The 17,470-nt window shown below is 45.4% G+C and overlaps 1 protein-coding gene across 3 annotated transcripts in view; it reads right to left on the bottom strand.

Annotated features, from left to right (window-relative positions):
- dlgap4a (discs, large (Drosophila) homolog-associated protein 4a) overlaps window positions 1-17,470 on the bottom strand; it is a 45,415-nt gene that overhangs the window by 2,377 nt on the left and 25,568 nt on the right. The window contains exons 2-11 of one of the 3 annotated variants that reach the window (XM_029834281.1): window positions 11,149-12,420; window positions 10,308-10,540; window positions 9,903-9,980; window positions 9,362-9,503; window positions 8,427-8,667; window positions 2,480-2,901; window positions 2,298-2,395; window positions 1,238-1,668; window positions 679-770; window positions 375-527 (exon numbers count right to left, since the gene is read on the bottom strand). In XM_029834281.1, the coding sequence (XP_029690141.1) occupies window positions 375-527; window positions 679-770; window positions 1,238-1,668; window positions 2,298-2,395; window positions 2,480-2,901; window positions 8,427-8,667; window positions 9,362-9,503; window positions 9,903-9,980; window positions 10,308-10,540; window positions 11,149-12,351 (3,093 nt within the window). In that variant the 5' untranslated portion in view covers window positions 12,352-12,420. The remainder of the gene's footprint in view (window positions 1-374; window positions 528-678; window positions 771-1,237; window positions 1,669-2,297; window positions 2,396-2,479; window positions 2,902-8,426; window positions 8,668-9,361; window positions 9,504-9,902; window positions 9,981-10,307; window positions 10,541-11,148; window positions 12,421-17,470) is intronic. The other 2 variants (XM_029834282.1, XM_029834283.1) reach the window with 2 other exon arrangements.

The raw sequence follows: 17,470 nt of genomic DNA, 5'->3' as shown, positions 1-17,470 counted from the left end.
GCAAAATGATAAAACATCCTGTGGTGCTACAATTCAGTTAATGTCCTCATCTTTATTACACCAACAGATAGTAAAATATTGAATATTTCAGATGCTCAACATATGGACAGCAGCTGCATACTACAAGCGAGGTAAATATTAGTAAGGTTTCAGCCAAGCAAAATAAATCTATCACACATGGATTCCAAATTAAGCAGATGGAGGCTGACAAAGTAAAAATTAAGATTAATATTAGTGTTCATGACGTGCCAGAAAAGACAGAAGGTTGTGAGATCATCGTGCTAAAGCTAAAACCTCTCAGTATAGATTCTGTTAAAGGACTAGCGTTCTCAAACCCTAAAGGTTTTACATTTAAATTTCCTGACAAACTTTACCTTCTTCTGCAGTTTCTCAGGAAGTTGCCAGTTGTTGGTTTTAAGGTGGTAAAGCTCATCAAACTTATTGCTGATGTCTTCTATAGAGAGCTGAAGCAGATCCCAGAACCCTGCCAGGTCCTGTGCTGTTGGTCGTGGGTTGGCGTTTATGTTCTACAAAAATGTGGACATAGGCAACATCTCGATGACTAGACAAGAGGCCTGAAGGCACTAAAGCTCCAGCAGATGTTGAGTTTGTACGACAAAGGTGCTTAAAGGGAAAGATGAAGGTAACACTGAATCGCTGACCAGCAAAAAAACTCACCAAGTTCTCGTTGCAGAGACCTCTGAACTGCTCGAACTTCTGGGAGATGAGAAGCTGAGCGCTTCCTACTGCAGAGCGGGTCATTCCCAGCACTAAAAAAGAAGCAAGAGTTAGCAGAAAATGACAGAAACTAGCTGAGCAGTGAAGGAACAGCAGCAAGATGGAGTCCTGTAAATAAATGTTGTACGTCAACATATTTTGACAGTAAAACACTTTCGCAGATGTGATATACTAAAATCAAATCACTGCTCAGACATTCTCCGCCTAATATTTGCATATAAATGGGAATTCATAATTCAGGTCCCCAGAAAGGAAGAGGAGCGACGAAGGCTCTGTAGTTTGACTGCTTCTCATTTATCCATATTTAAGGCACCATGGAGATAAATCAGCTTAAAGGCCTTTGTGGTATTCTGGGCTAAGAAAGAATAAAAATATTCTGCTCTGGCTCCATTACAGCTAAAATAAAGCTTACTCAAATGCTAATGTGCTGCAGGAGCCACTTTTTCCCGTTGTTCAGAGTCATCACAGAGGAGATCTGATTCCAAGGTGTGTCTCTTACCCTCCTCGGAGAGCTTATTGTCTTTGGTCTCCTGTTCCATCTGTTGACACCATCCCTCCATGCGTGCCGTTTCCGCCCGGAGAAGCTTGAGGAACCAGTTTCCATCTCGGGGACAAGCTGGCGTGGCCTGAACGCCGTCTCCATGAGTGCTGCAGTTTCCGGCGTCCAGGCTGGGATCGGGTGGCGGGAGCGAGGAGGGATCTAAAGCTGGGTCCAGACTGTCTGCTGGAGAGGCTGATATCCTAGATGCTGCAGAAGCGTTTTTAATTGGCTGCTGGTCCGTGGGTTTCTCTGGTTTGCTGGGTGCAGTGTTATTGGATGTCTGGCTGGTGCAGTTTGTCGTGTTTTTCTCTGTGGGTGTGGTATCCTGGGACTCCTTCAGCTCGGTCTCTGTATTCTGTCTCGAGGCCATGCTGTTATCCCGGCTCAGACTGCAAAGACAAGCAAACACCAGCTTCTGACAGATGTCGCAAACGTGACACAAACAGGCACAAACACCATCTTCAGGGGTAACATGCGGCGGAAGTCCGCTGTCAAACTAATGTGATTAAAGCAAATTACGGAGGACTGGAAATGTTTAGCTAAGCCGGTCAGCATCAGAAGGCGACAGGTCTGCTGTGCTGCTAGCAGGATGATCGTGAATCCATCTTTTAAATTCTTGAAATCATCAGAACAAAGAACGTTATTTTAGCTATAAATTAAAGTGTTGAAGATGAAGGAAAGGTGCATTTACACCAACTGTGATTTCTGTGAGTAAAACTGAGCGTGTTTCCATTGCATTAGTGCTCCAGCGTGCCTGTCACTAATTAAATAAAGCCTTCTCCAGGAAGCAGACACCATTTCCCTCCTGTGGGAAGGTGTTTGATCTTTCAGTAATTAAGCCTCAGCACCATCAATCCCATATGAAAAAATACTTTCACTTTTGAGGTATAAAATCAGGTTCATGGAATCCAGTTTTTTTTTAGCTTGATGCCTTTCTTGATCTTGCTTTAAAATAAAATAAACCTAGACATATCTAACACAGCATTCTTGATGTTCTGCGGGTACATTAAAGACTTACGGCCTTCCGTTCTCCACTTGAACTCCGATGGACTGAAACTTCAGAGGTGCGATTAAAGGTTGTGCTTCCTCTTTTAACACCGGCAAAACACAATCCACCTAAATATAACAGGGTAAACATTACAAACTGTGTAGTACCATTCCCCCCTGTGATGCATGATTAAAAAAGGACTGGCAAACTACCTGAACGCCTATAGAGGACAGCTTCCTCCTGGGGGCAGTTGGGGGCTGATCTAGAGTCACACAGATGCTGACAGTGTCATTTTGGGGCCGGGCAGAGGTGGTGGCTGTGGTGACAGTGATGGTGGGAGGGAGCTCACGGGGTGCTGGAACAGGGGGTACGGAGGCTGCAGCGGGTGGGGGGGCAACTTCAGGAAAAGGGGCTGGTGAAGGCTTGGACCCCTGAGCCAGACCACCTGTGCGGATGCTACAGAGGCTGTCAGAGGAGTTGCTGCGGCCTGACTGGCTGTTGGCCTCGCTCCCTCGGTCCTGCTGGTCAAGGTACGTGTCTTGAGCCGACTCGGTGCTGCTCTGCGCCGTTACCGAGATGAGGGGCTTGGACGTACCGCGAGGTGGGACTGGAGGAGGAGCCTTCCTGCTGCTGACTGCAGTCAGAAACGGAAGAAAGAGGAAAAACAGAAGAAAACTGAGGTCAGCATTAGAAAGCAGCTGGCATGGAGAGGGTTGTGTGTCAAAACCATATGCCAAAAGACAAACGTGGACTTCGGTGCCTCCCAGACTGTGCTTAACGCTACATTTGCACTTCCTGTTTACTTAGAGCTCCGCTGACATCATTCTGTCTCCAGGGATCATCCTTATCATGACACACCTTCAGCTATGTGCCTCAGGGGACAGTCAACCAGGCTACCAGGAAGCGTTAACCACAGGACGTGGGAATACCCTCAGGCGGGTTACTTTTATTTTTCCCTCCTCGGTCAAACCAATGGCCCCATTCTGCTATGGTTTTTAGCAGATGTAGTCAAGAGCTCCTGTAGCTCTTCCACACCAGAGTCTGGTGTTTACAGTACAGAAGGAATTGTTCCAGACTGGGCGAATCGGCTGGCCGCCATCCATTTTTTTGTTTATTTCCTTATATTCATGGTTCTCCTCGATAAGGAAACGCTATGGTTCTAAGTTATTTCTCCTCTCACTTCATTCAGATATGCTTTTCCTCTTGTATTGTTTTATTGTGTAAAACTTCTGGGTGTTTTGCTATAAACTTATTGCCAAGATTTATGAATACAAAGGGGATTTGAGTCCTGAAATCATAAAACAAATCTTGTGAACGCTCTAAAGAGCATATAATGGAAATGATGTACAGTTTAAATAAACGTGCGACAACCAACATTAATCAATTGAAGTGAGAAATACACAAATGCTGACTAAGATAAGCAGTCGGGACAGACAGTCTGACTCAGGGATAAGGAATCTGACCGGTGCCTCTTTTTCCTGCCTCCGTTTGAAAGGCAGGATTCTGATAAATTACATGATGTGATGTCGACTACATTATTACAGCGTGAAGCATCAACAACCAAGGCCCCTCTGAGGGAGCGGCCACTTTTCCTTTTCTTTTTTTTTTTTTAACAGTGAAAACTGCAAAACAAAAAGTGGACAAATTTCTGACATACATGATGGATGACACACTTATCTGGAACTGGCCAAATAAGAAAGCTTTTCAAGGGTAACCCCCCCCCCCCTCCTTCCAGTAGCGGTTTCATTTCACATAGCAACACAACAGCCTATAATTGTGAGAGCTGTGCCACTGACTCACAGCACCAGTAAAGCCCTCATTAAATCCCACCAACATACACAAACTGGGCCATAGAATCTACTCCACATGCTTCAGGAGGTGGACCCTGACCTGTCGCGACGTTATCAGCAAACAACTGAGCATTTATTCGCTGACAATAGGACACACACGGTGGTGTTCATAGCACAGATGCACAACATTCCCCGAGTTCATTGTCTCAACACATTCGCTGTGTCGGAAAGGTTTGGACATTTTCCACAGTTCACTTTGGAATGGTATGATTTCAGATAGTGTATAACAAAGAGTCTTCAGTCATTTAGAACTGGGCTAACTGGAGATTAGCTGCACAGAGACCACGGTACAGTAACGGCTGGCTCCATATCCTTAACCAAACGGCACGGTGCCAAACTGTGATTAGGAGATAGATAAGCTGCCCAGATCCTGGGTTTCTGTGGCAGGATAAGCTAATAAACCTCAGCTGTAACCATTTATTACACCTCGTGCGCAGCGCTCCAAATTAAAGACTGTTCAGTTAAGATGATGTGGAGAACGTGGCTGACACAGTAGGTTAGAGATGATGGGGAGGTGATAACCAGGCTCACTCCTGTTTCTGTGTGAAATAAAACCACCAAACACTTTTCTCAGTCGCCAGCAACTTGACTTTGTTGACACATGAGCTTTTTTGTACAGAGATTACACAAATTTCCCCACAACTGAAGCCATTCTTGTTTATTTAGAACCACTGCTGAGCCAACGTCTCGCAATCACGTGAGCGGAGCATTTTACAGGCGCGCAGCATCACACTGCAACAACAAGCCCATCGTGGAGGAATCTGCACTCATGTTTGAGAGAGTCTGGGGCTTATGGTGAAACTTTGCCTAAACGGATGCCACAGTTGTGTCCCGTGGTTCCGTTTCCGCAGTTCATTCCATCCACACATCGATTCCCACCCGTCTCAGGGGCAGAAAAGCATTGACCCCCCAATATGCATCTGTTTTTAACAGACCGGAGGTGTGCAAATGGTCTAAATGGAGTAGATTTCCAGCTTTGGTACAAAAAACAACATTTTTCTGGAGGTTTTTCCCCCCAACACATGATTACTGACAGAAACAAGTGAAAGAAGGCTTCAGAAGTCAGTCATGGGCAGACAGACACACAGCTGTAGGTTAGTAGATGATACGGTTTGTCCACACAACATGGTGTGGGAAAGTTGAACTGAAAATCACTATAAAACACACAAATGCATTACAACATCTCTTTCTCACCCATTCCGCTTCAACGGTTGATACCTACTAAATAAATCCAAACTATGATTTCCTCCATGCATAAATGAGGTTGAGGATTCTTATATGCTGCACAGGATCTCATATCTATATGGTGGGTCCGGTCTAGGCGACAGTCTAATCAGCGGACACGTCCGCACGTGGCAGGTGAGCAGGTGACGCGCCGCACCTTAGCACCGTTCGTACAATTATGTATCCATCATAGACATTTTTAAAATACCACAACCAGAAAAATCTGAACAAACCAGAATGGAGGTTCTGGGGAGTCGGAGCCAAGTAAAGTTGGAACCTGCTCCAGAAACCGAATTGTGTCAATAATAACAGAGTTGTCAACGCCGCCCCCAGTTTGCACGGTTCCCCATTTTTGTTTGCAAGTCTGGTGATGTCAACTTTGGAGCGAAGCGTAGAAATGTGAAAGAACGGGCCTTGACAATGAGTAAAGACACCAAACTGTCTGATGTTGACTTTCCTCTGAAGTCATGGCCGCTTCACCCATTCATTCAGTCAAGAGATGACCTCATCGACGACGGCGAGGAAGAGTGTGTAACACAGTGAGTGGAAGAGTGTGTAACACAGTGAGTGGAAGAGTGTGTAATACAAAGAAGGGAGGATGACTCACGGGCCCTCCATGGCAACGCAGACAAACACCATGCAATGGCAGATGTTAGAGACAGTGAACACACCTGGTGGTTGAAATGAACCTCATACAATGCCGGAGGAATATCACTCTACAAGATGGATTATCTGTACCACCCAAAATGTCTGTAAAGGTGTAGGTGAGGTTAACTAACAGTTACTGGCTAGGGTATAAAATACAGGTGGATGACCCAAGTTATGATGGTCGTTATTTTTTTAGAATGATGGATGTAAACCTGTAAAAAAAAAAGGAGGAGATCCGTGCAAAGACACCAAATTTAAAGAGCAGAGGAATGAAAATGCCTTGACACCGGTTTGTATGTGATCCGATTGGGCAACCACGCCGTGAATCGTGCTTCCTCCATCAGTCACATGTTATATGTGGACTAAGGGGATAATTGCGTAATCTTAACCCAATTCACTTATTTTCGCCTTTAATCCGATCAAAAGTTAAAGACTGTAGCCGCAATTTGCGCCGGTGACACTCGGTTCGGCGTTCAAAAGACGATCCACCGGGCTCTGGCCAAAGTTGGGTTGCAGTCTTTGACCGTCAACGTTAGCCCGGGTATCTGCAGAAACACCGGCGATCGGATCGATTAGCCGAAGTATTCCGGCACCCAAACGCTGATGCTGCTGCCTTTAGCTTCAACGTCGGCACCGACCATTTATCGTATCATAACGCGTGGATAATTGCGTTAGCCGCGGGCACCGTGCTGTCGATACATACGAGGTAATAAAGAGCCGCGGCTCCCGGGATCGCCCTGTCTGCTTTCCTCCTCCGCGAGAGAAGCAGCCACATCTACCTGCATCGCCTGCTTGGAAACAACTGGCAGGGTTTCCATCCTCTTTCTCCATCCACGTTAGCTAGCTAACCTACCGCACCATTGACGTTAGCTCGGGTTAGCCAGCCGCGGCCAGCGAGCTGACAACAATAAACGCTCGGACGTGCGCGCTCGGTCGGGGGAAAAAAACAGAGAAACCTTACTGTGCCAGGAATGACTGGAAATATCCTTATTTTCTGGCCATTCGTGGGAGACGGACGAGATGCAGACGGGCTACGGTGTCCTGCCGTAAGCGACGCTGTGAAGAAAAGATTTGTAGTACACGCCCTTGACGACGAGGATTGGAGTCCACGTTTTCTCGTGAATTGCTTGTCGGGAGGTGATTGGTCAGTTCCGCTCATCGATGCTATCGGACTTGAACCTGATTGGTCGGTTCTCCTGCGTTACGTTGTTTATGACGCCGCGGGAAACGCACTCAAATCTTGACCTAAATCGCGTTCATTGTCCATCCATTGTTATAATAAGTTCTAGACGTCCGGTTCCTGCTCCGTTTTAGAAAAAAAGAGGTTTTCAAACACTGTCTGGGGTGATTAAGATGTTTAAGCACAACAATCCTCTTGGGTAAACGCATATTTACTGTTGATAAAATATAGCTAATCTCCAACGGGGGAGTAAAAAAACCAACAAAAAAACAGGTCAGCAGCACATGTTATTGTCCTGTCAACTGGGAAACATTTTAATAAAAACAATCCTTTAAAAAAATGGTTACAATGCATTTAAGCATGGAAATAAAGCTTATGATATGCATTTTACAGTGGTCTGATTCACTGAGGTATTGTTGCTGCTGTTATTGTTTAGTCTTTGTTCTCCACTTTCCTATCATCAATAAAGCAAAAACGTAAAACAAGTATTTAAAACACACACACACACACCCACACAACACACACACACACACACACACACACACACACAAAAGGCATTCAGATTAGGATAGTGAAAGCCTATTGTTTGCACAAGACAGGGTTTTCCTGTAATAGCCATCTTTACTTTTATTGGGACAATTTTCTTCTAGCTTTACTGATGTTATAAGAAAATATTTACAGTCAATATTTCCACATTCACACATTTCAACATACAGAAAACCATTTGTTTTCTGTAAACCACCACATTGCATTTAAACCAAAGTTGATGCATGTTGGATCTTTGCTTCAGTTGTTGTGAAACAGCCCACATAACATTTATTTATAACCACATTATAACCACATATTTTTATATTTACATTATGCATATTGGGGCTGGACATTTGCAAATGACTGATCTTTTGTAACCATAAGTTTTAAAAGTTGAAATCAACTTAAACAAACAGGCTCCATGTGGTCAAGATTTGGTCTTAATGATGGCTTGTGAATTCATTTTGTTAGTCATTAAAATAACATTTTCTTAAAGATATGTCAGGAATTGTTTTTCCTAAATTGCAATGTTCAATCATTAGTTATGGACATGGTTGGTGGGGGTGCTGCGCTTCTGCCACATCCGACCCAAAAACCTCATTAAGTTAAGACATTGCTCACATTGCAGTTTTAAGAAACACACATTTTCTAATAATTGTTTATTTTAAAATCTGAAGAATTCTAAAAAAAAAAAAAAAAAAAATCCACTTCAACTTCACTGTTACTCACTGGTATTGGAGCTGTAGCCTGTAGAGATGGGTGGAAGTGAGTCTGAGTCCACAGACGCTGTGTCCTCATCCTGGGAGCACCCCGCCTGGATGGCCCGTAGGTAGCTGTGGCTGCGGGACCGGAAGCACGTCGGCGCGGGCAGATCCAGAGCCTCCACTGCCTGCGATTCCACCTCGCCATACGGGGCAGAGGACCCGAAGCCCTGCCTACATACCTGTAAAAAGGTGTGCAGACTCACATGCTGAGGACAGAAGGCATAACGTGTTGATGAGGCCTAAATCTAGCAGTGGAAAATGAACACATTACATCAAATACTCCAAGATGATCAAAAATATTTGAGTGATGCGTTAGATCGGTCCTGACAGGGGTTTTGTAAAGACTCATGAGTGCCAACAAACAGTACTTTTGTGGTCAAATTATTTTTGCTCCATTGGCAAAATCTCCTGGCTGCCAGTGACAGGCTGTACCATCCTAAAGAAGCACAACCATTTTTCTGTTTTCATCTTTAGCTCGTGCTGTTTTTTCTGTGAATTTTAATTCCTAAAACATGCCGCTGCCACTTTAAAAGAGAAGAGAAGCCAGCTTTGTGTGCGCAGACTGACAGTGGTGCCTCCTGATAAAAGGATGTTTGCACAAGTTCGGCCTATGTGCTGATTAAAATATACACCGAGTTTCGCCTCGTGTTTCATTCTGCTGCGACATTCTGCAAACAGACACTGCTGATCATCCAGAAGTTGACTCAGACTCTAAATAGTGTGAACAGACTATTATATACACTTGAATATCCTGTCAACATGGCTCTGAACCTTTATTATCAGGTTTCATTTGGGCTCTTCATTTAATAAAGGACAACATATTACAAAATTATGTTATGTGCTACCAGCTTGGTGGAAATAGACCAAATGAGTTCCAAGACAATTGATTAGCAGACATACCTGAGTGCTTCTGCCCAGCGTGCTGGAGCATTGGCTGAAACCGTTGTTCCTGTGGCGCAGTGGGGCCTCCAACGGACTCACCAGGCAGTCCAAGTTATCAAGGCTCCGATTTGTTGACAGCTCTTTCAGGCACGGCAGGGAGCTGCGCACATAAACGTGATATTTGATATTAGGTTGTCTCTGTTGGGGCTTGTTTTTTGGCAACTGGTGTTAGTGACCGTGTGTGTGTGTGTGTGTGTGTGTGTGTGTGTGTGTGTGTGTGTGTGTGTGTGTGTGCACCAAGCAGGAGGGCGTGGTGGAGTGACTGTCATGGGAGATTTGCGTGTCATGATGTCAGGACTTGAGGGAGCAGGCACGTGTGAAATGTCAACACACCGCTGAGGGTACCTGCATTGTAAATAAATGCGGGGGGGGGGGGGGGGGGGGGGGGGGGGGTGAAGGAAAAATACTGGGAAGGTTACTTGAATTCAGGGTAGCAGCAGCAGGGCGTGTGAGGAGGGTGGGGTCAGGGGAGCACTGTCTGCCTGGGGAAGGCACTGACCTCAGATGCTGCATAGAGCACGCACTCTGTAGGGGCGACCACAGATAATCCTCCCGCATGAGAGCGTAGCAACGAGGCCTGTCCGTGTGGATGGAGGGGTGGAAAAAATGGCAAAGTTTCATCTCCTATTGATTTATACTGATGACACCATGTCTTATTTTTAAGTCCCTTTAAACAGGATCACTGTGAACATATCCTGTAAAGTTGGCTGCTGCATGTCCATCTATTTGTGACAGGATGCTGCCCCCTGCTGACCGTCTTTGGGGATATGGAGAAAATATTCATTTCCGTAATCTTTGCAACAAATGCTCAAACTGTAATGGAGTATATTAATGAAGTGCACAAATACGGATATAACGATGAGCATGATAGTCAAAAACAGACCTTTTATGCGGCGACACTCACTTGCGTGGAGGGGGAGGGGGCTGCTGCTCACTCAGGGAGCGCTGGGTGGCCCTCAAGTAGCTGTGGCGACGGGCAGCGGATTTGGGGGAAGGTTTGGGGCTCCCCTCTGAGTCCTCGCTGTCTTCTACGTCCCCCATAGCTTTCACATAGCTCCCACTGCGCATCCTTCGACAGGGGATCTCAGTCCCTTTGGCTCTCCCACGACCCAGGGTTGCCCAGTCCCCCACTGGGACCTGGATTATAAACGAGATATGAGACTGTAGAACCAATGTAATCTGAGTTGTCTTCAAACCAATTTATACAGGATGCTCATTCGTAATGCATTATTTGAGCCAAAAAACACATTGATAAAATAGATATATATTGTATATATATATATATGTATATTATTGAAAAAGTTAGTTGCAGTAAAATATTCAGCATTTTTTTAACCAATAGGACAAATTTTTATATCTGGGGTTTAGGATAATCTGCAGGAAATGTCACAAATCAAATGCATTTTTTTTTATTGTAAAAATTGGATTTGCTAAAATACAGTTAATACTAGTGAATAGTACCTTATGCAATGGGTCCCCCAGAATGTGCATAAATGGATTAAGTTAGGCAGTGAATTGTGCAGTGATGGTGCTTCAAAAGAAAACATGATTGTGTGGAATGTCCTCATTAAAGTAAAATCAGTAAACCAGTAAAAACTGAGAATCAACTGTTGTGATCAAACTATGAAATATAAACTTTCCTGTGCTTGAAGTGATAAATAGGATAAACCTCAGAGAAATGACCAAAATATTCATGAAAACTCAAAAAGATGATGATGAAGATGAATACTCACTGGACCTCCTACCTGAAGGAACTGCTGCGCCAGATCTTGGTGGCATGACTTTGATTTAAGAAGGGTCCTGTTGACCGTAGCCGAGCCCTTCTGCAACACTTGCCTGGCCTGGTGAAGGGTGAGAGTGGACCAGGTGCCTCTTTTCACCATGGTATCATCCTTGCTGCCCCTGGTTCGTGCCTCATCTTCCTTGGAGCCGATCTGTGTGGCGGGGCAGGCCAGAAACTTGAGGTCACTGCTGCTTTTCGAGGCCTTGAGTGTAGTATGTGCAGAAATGGTGTTGTAGCCCTGTGGAATATGTCTGGCCTGGCTGTCCGACACCGCTCTTCCAAGAGTCATCATGCTTAGCGGGTTGCGGTAACCCACAGCTATAGTACCGGCTTTGGTGACGTCATCCAGGGCATCATCGGAGCTCCAAAGCCCGAGTGCGTTAGGCCTTGGTATTTGCCTCATGCCCTCAGTTTTTGCCCTATCTTTGCTCTTACTCCTGCGGGATGGTCTACCGCCATCTTCGCCAGCTCCCGTGGAGCCTGCGGTTCCTCCAGCAGAGCGTCCGTTCAAGTTCCCTTTGACTGCAGAATTTTCCAGAGAGTGAGACTTGGCAAACAGCTTCTGCACAGAGTGCATCAGGTGACGTATGCGCCCCGGGCTCTCGCTGCGCTGCTTCGACATGCGCCCTCTGTGAAACTGCAGCGTGCTGAAGCCATCGCGCTGCAGAGGCAGGTGCCGCTCAATCTGATCCAAAAGGTTCGAGGGCAAACGGTTTATCTTGGCCGCTGCTGCGGACGAGATGGTGGCAGAACCGCTGGTGATCATAGGGGTTCCGGTGAGGCCCAGACCCAAACCCATACCCAATGATAGGGAGCTGGGAAGCGTTCCCACCCTGTTGCTCTGACCAATGCCTCCACCTCCAGCCATGCAGGGCAGGGAGCAATCGCCCGGTTCTGCCTGGGAGGTGAAGTGCAGACGAGGGAAAGTGCTGCTGTTGGTCATTTGGCTGGAGGGCATCAGGCAGTCAGGGGTCAGGGAGGTGGGGCTGGTGGGAGTGTACTGGTGGAGATGGGGATCCAGAGTGCCATAGTGGTTAAAGGTGGGGCTCAGCAGAAAGGAGCTGTGTGGGTCAGAAGACATAGGACAGAGAGGCTTCTGCGGACATCCCGTTGGTTCACAGGAGTCAGAGAGGTGACGACCGCGGTTGGCTCCTAACCCTTTCATGGCGGCTGCGACACAGTCCTTAGTACGTCTGTCGGATCAGAACGGCTCTACTGACTACAAGGCCTCATCCTGAAAGACAGGAAAGAAAATTTGTTTGTAAAAAGAATCACTGTTAGGTGCTGTTTTTCATTCACACATTCATTTATCCATTATTATATTTTTCCATAGTGTGGACAGTTTTTAACAGAGTTTAGAGTTAAGAGTGCCTCCTCTCCTCTCTGTTCTGGTCAGTCTCAAAAGTGATGTAATCTTCTTTTGAAGAGGAAATTTGGACACAATGCAGCTGCAGACAGACACATATGTTGCAGCATATTTGATATATTTACATAAACAGACACAAAAATCCACCAGGTGGTGCACAAGTGCACTGGAGACACAAGGTTGAAAAGACCCTTTGAACGTTCACCGTTTACCGGATTTAACAAACCGTATGTGGTATTAACGTAATTTATGGCTAAAAGAGACATAAGGAGTAACAAATTAATGCTAAACTCTGCATGTTCTTTTCTGACACACACACACACACACACACACACACACACACACACACACACACACACACACACACACACACACAGGAGATTAAAATCATGAGTGAAAGGGATTTTTAAACTACACTAGGTGTCTAAACAAATCTGAAACTCCTCAGTTATGAGGAGCTGGAGCATCTATAAATAATCTATAGAAGGATTTTAATATATAGAAAGGATGCTTACATATAAAAATATACATAAAACTGAAATTATTCAATGTTTTTTGAAATGGTAGATTATTTGAGAAGGAGTTACAAGTGCTATGATTATACCTAAATTACAATATGTAAAATAAAATTGAAGACAAATATCAATATTTTTGTTAAAACCTCAAGAAGATCTGCAAGAAATGAGAAGACTATCACAGAGGCAGTGCTTTCTAAAGGGAAATATAACCCCACGTTCCTGACAATGTCATGCACAACAACAGTGATTATTATTCACAACAGCCTTTAGTCTTTTTTTTTACCAGCTGCTGTTCATATTGTTTCTACCGTGAAGGCAAACAAGATGCGCTGGCTTAAAGAAGCAAATCAAATATACTCGCCGGTTCGGTGAGGCTCAGAAATTTACTGTGAATGAGGAGCAGTGTTGCATCAAGGTTACGAAATCTAAGAATTCACTCGACTAAAATCGACGCAGCTCTAAATTCCCTGCGACAGATGCCGCCTGCGTCGCGGCAGAGGGGCTGAATCCTCAGTCTGCTCGTGTTCACAGCCAACATGAAATAAGGCCAGGGAGCTGAACGTGGACGTTAACCGTGCATATTCTTACACTGCTGTGCTGCGTTACAAGCTCTGACATCCCTTTGACCTCTCCTGCCCTCTCCGCTGTGAGGGAGCAGCCACTTACACTGACTCAGTGTTCCTGGACGGGCACAGCAGCACGCCAACAAGCACAGCGGCATTTTACAAGGTGCTGCAATTCATCCACCCGTGCTGCCTCTTGCCCCATGTGCTCACTTCCTGTAGGCGCTGCTGCTGACAAAGCCTGACACACTCCCACACTCACACGCAAGCCTACCAAGCGGGCACGCGTCCGAGGAATCCGGTCAAGTGTCGAACTACTGTCGACGGGCCGTGCGGCTCTGTCACAGAGTGAGTGCACCAGTCTGCCTGTGTGGTGGAGGCCGGCAGCCTTCCGCATAATTACAAGGTGAGTGAATCACTGTGAGTGATGTTAATGAGCACGCTCAACGAACACAGGCACATCAGAGACAGGAAATAAATCTGCAGTGGGAGAAAGCTGCCACATTTAGCAGAGCAGGCTAAACTTTACAGGGGTTGACAAAAGGTTGACTGCAGTCATAAAGCAGCGTATTCTCCACACCTTCTACCAATGTTTGGCATTTTTATAAACCTAAACCGAAGGAAATTCTGAAATGCCTTCTTGTTTAGTAAGATAGAACATATATAACCAGATACTCCTCTACATAGAACAGTGATCCTATTTATAAACACTGATAACAGGCTATTCTGGAAATGTGGTTATTATGGAATCATCAACACTGTTGATTCAACAGCCACATGCACACTCGTGAGCATGCATCAGGATGACACCATGTGGAAACCAGAGCTTCATTTTTGGCATGATTAGTACATTTATCAATGACAGAAACTAATCTTTGAGCATCATCTCCGTTACTCAGGCTACAGGAAGCAAAATCCAAATTTAAGGAAGATCTTCCTTTGTGGCCGGAGATGCCCCATCCTGATTAATTGAAGTAACTCTTACAAGTGTCCACACTGTTTCCTCTGATCCACAAAACAAAATGTTTTCTGAAACAGACATTTTCGCTCACCTCACTCATGCAGTGTGGTGGTCCTGCTAGAGCGGCTATTTCTGCAGACTGTGTGTACTCGGCGTGTTTATCTGGGCTCCTTCACAGCTTTCAGAAGATATTGTGTGGGGAAAATGCAGCCAGATGACAGAATAAAGAATAAATAAGGACAAATGTTGTCAGAGATGTGGCTTTAAAATCTTTTTTAATTAGGAAACTTCTGAGGACGTTGCTGGACTTGTCCAAAGCTAAATTTGATTCAAAATCCAAATAATAAAATAAGGGTTGAAATGCTGAATAAGTGCTGGGGACTGGTACAACTTGGGGGGAAAAGTCCTAAAAATCATAAAAAACATTTTGCTGAGAATCTCTGCCAAAAACTAGCCAGCTAACTCCTGTGGAAATCAGTGAAAAACAGTTTGCAGGTTTCAAAGTGCTAAAAACACAGTGTATTACAGAGATTTGACAGATGAGGAAGTAAAACCCCGATCACTGGCCCACTGGGGTTTGATGCTATATTGACACAAAGCTTCAGCTCGATCCACACCGGCTCCTCTAACAAGCTGAACCAAGAGCCCCTGACTGTGTGTGTCCCACAGAGGTCCTGTAATAAATGTCTCCTTAGCTGTGCACTTCCCATCCAGACTCTGGTGATGAGCAGGGGGAGGCGGTGAGGAAGGAGAGGGGAATCGATCTGGGTCCAGCTTCTGTTTCTAAGGCGACTATACAGCTGCTGCATATTGGCTTTTTCATTCTCCTTCAATAATCACCTTTTATTCTCACCGCTTCTCTTGGTCGGCCGCCATATTTCATACATCATTTACAGTACAATCCCAGAGACCGCCATCAGCCTTGAGAGCGGAATGGCTCTCCTCTGAGCAGCATGATCTTACAGCGGTAACACTTCGGACAACATCCGTTATCCCAACTGCTCGGTGAGAATCTACCCGTTTTCGTCACACGGTTGTGTCACTGGAGCTTCGTGTGGGTATAAAAAGCGACATTATTCACCGTTTCAAGTGTTATCCTCCCCCTCTTGTCATTCTAAATTAAAAATGGCACCTCGTATAATTCTTACATCAGTATTTTCTAGAGATTGTGTTCAGTTCTATTTGATTGAGGAATATATTAACGTTTTTATATCATTTCAACACACGAGCGCAGATCTTTGGGGATACTTGGGAAGTCTGTTGAGCATGTTAATGTGTCCGAGCTACATGACAGATAGTCGAGAAGAATCGCATTATAGCAGAGTCGATGGGCCGACGGTCCTCTCGATCATATTAGCAGAGGAATACAGTCCTGAATAAGTGCAGCCGTGAGGGCGCTGAGGGAGGGCTGTCGCTGCGGTGGGAAGCATTCCAAAATCTGGAAGCATCTTCGTCTGAACGCGGGTGACGCGGCTCTGAAAATGTTGGCGCCTGCTGAAATATTCAGAGAGACGAGTGTTTGGTGTTCATAGGATTCTCATCAGCGCTTTGCTCATTCCCGTCGTCCCCCCGCAGACTTTCCTGTTCACTCCTGCACACACTCAAGTGTAATTAGACAGAGAGGATGCACGTTTCCCCTGGGCCATTAACCGTCTTCGCCGGAGTGCCGCCGGGTCCTTCTTGCATGTTCTCATTTGGTAACATCTTCTGCCAGCTCACTGGCGCTCCCTGACCACAGCGGAGCGAAGCACAGTCGCCGAATAAAACGGTTAGCGTTTGTGGGGTTTCATTGGGAAAAGACGCCGCAAATCCCTGTGTTTGTTTATTGGATTGCCTTGCAGTAATATGCATGTAGAAATCACTGCCATTACATGCAAATAAGATTAGACTCTAAATAAGATAGAACGCCTTAGGTTGGATTCGAGTTTTAAAAAGGAATGACACGGTTTGGAACTCGCATGCATTTTTTTTTGTCTCTCTCTCCTCCTACAGCAGAATTGCAGCAGGAGCTGTGGGGTGGGTGGTGTGGAGCTGTGAACCCCCCTTAAGAAAAAAAAAGAGGACTTTGGAATTGTATTGGTTTTAGGCGAAACAAGACATTAAGCGGCGTATAAGCTGCGCGCCGCTGCCGTTGTGTCATGCACCCCCAGCACGCACATCCCAGTGTCTACACTATTAAAACACACAGCCCATATATTCTGCACAGCCTCTGGGCCCCCTGGGAATTATCGCATGCTAGTGGTTAGTGGCTGCCAGTGTGAATCCTCAACCGGTGCTCGCCGAAATTGCCATCAAAGCTTTAACCGTCTTGGGGGTTTAGGCTCAGAGAGGCGTCTGCTTTGGAGGGAGAAAAGGCAAATGCTGACTGCCAGACATAAAAGGAAGGATCACAGTGGCTTCATTTTGTAACCCATTTTGAAAATATTGGGGTCAATTCTTTTCAGGGTGGATTAAATCTGGTTGTGTGTGTTTATCGCTTTTAAAATGCTATCTGACCCCCAGAGACTGGACTTTGTCCAACATGCAGCGGGACAGTGACAGTCACATGCAAATAAACCCCCTCATTGCTTGCAATATATGCAGAAGACTCACTTCATGGTACAAGTGGACAAGTCGACTTAAACTTTGCCTAATTATTCAAATTTAAAGAGTAACATGCTGCTGGATCAGAGGTTGCCACAAAAACTTAAACTATAACAGCCTGAGCGCCATCATGTTCCTGTCTGGAGAATCATTCTAAATGGATTTCTCAGGGATGGTCTCACTTAAATCCACTGGGAGGAAAGATCAGGGGATGTAACGCATCTCTCGCTCCTCAAATTGGCCCCGGCACCGAAAACAAAAATGAAATTAATATTCTGCTTTGCTCTCATTTT

This window comes from Takifugu rubripes, chromosome 3, assembly GCF_901000725.2.
Source record: "Takifugu rubripes chromosome 3, fTakRub1.2, whole genome shotgun sequence".
NCBI classification, from domain to species: Eukaryota; Metazoa; Chordata; class Actinopteri; order Tetraodontiformes; family Tetraodontidae; genus Takifugu; species Takifugu rubripes.
The sequence above is the reverse complement of the archived record's forward strand: the minus strand, read 5'-3'. Positions and strand labels throughout refer to the sequence as shown.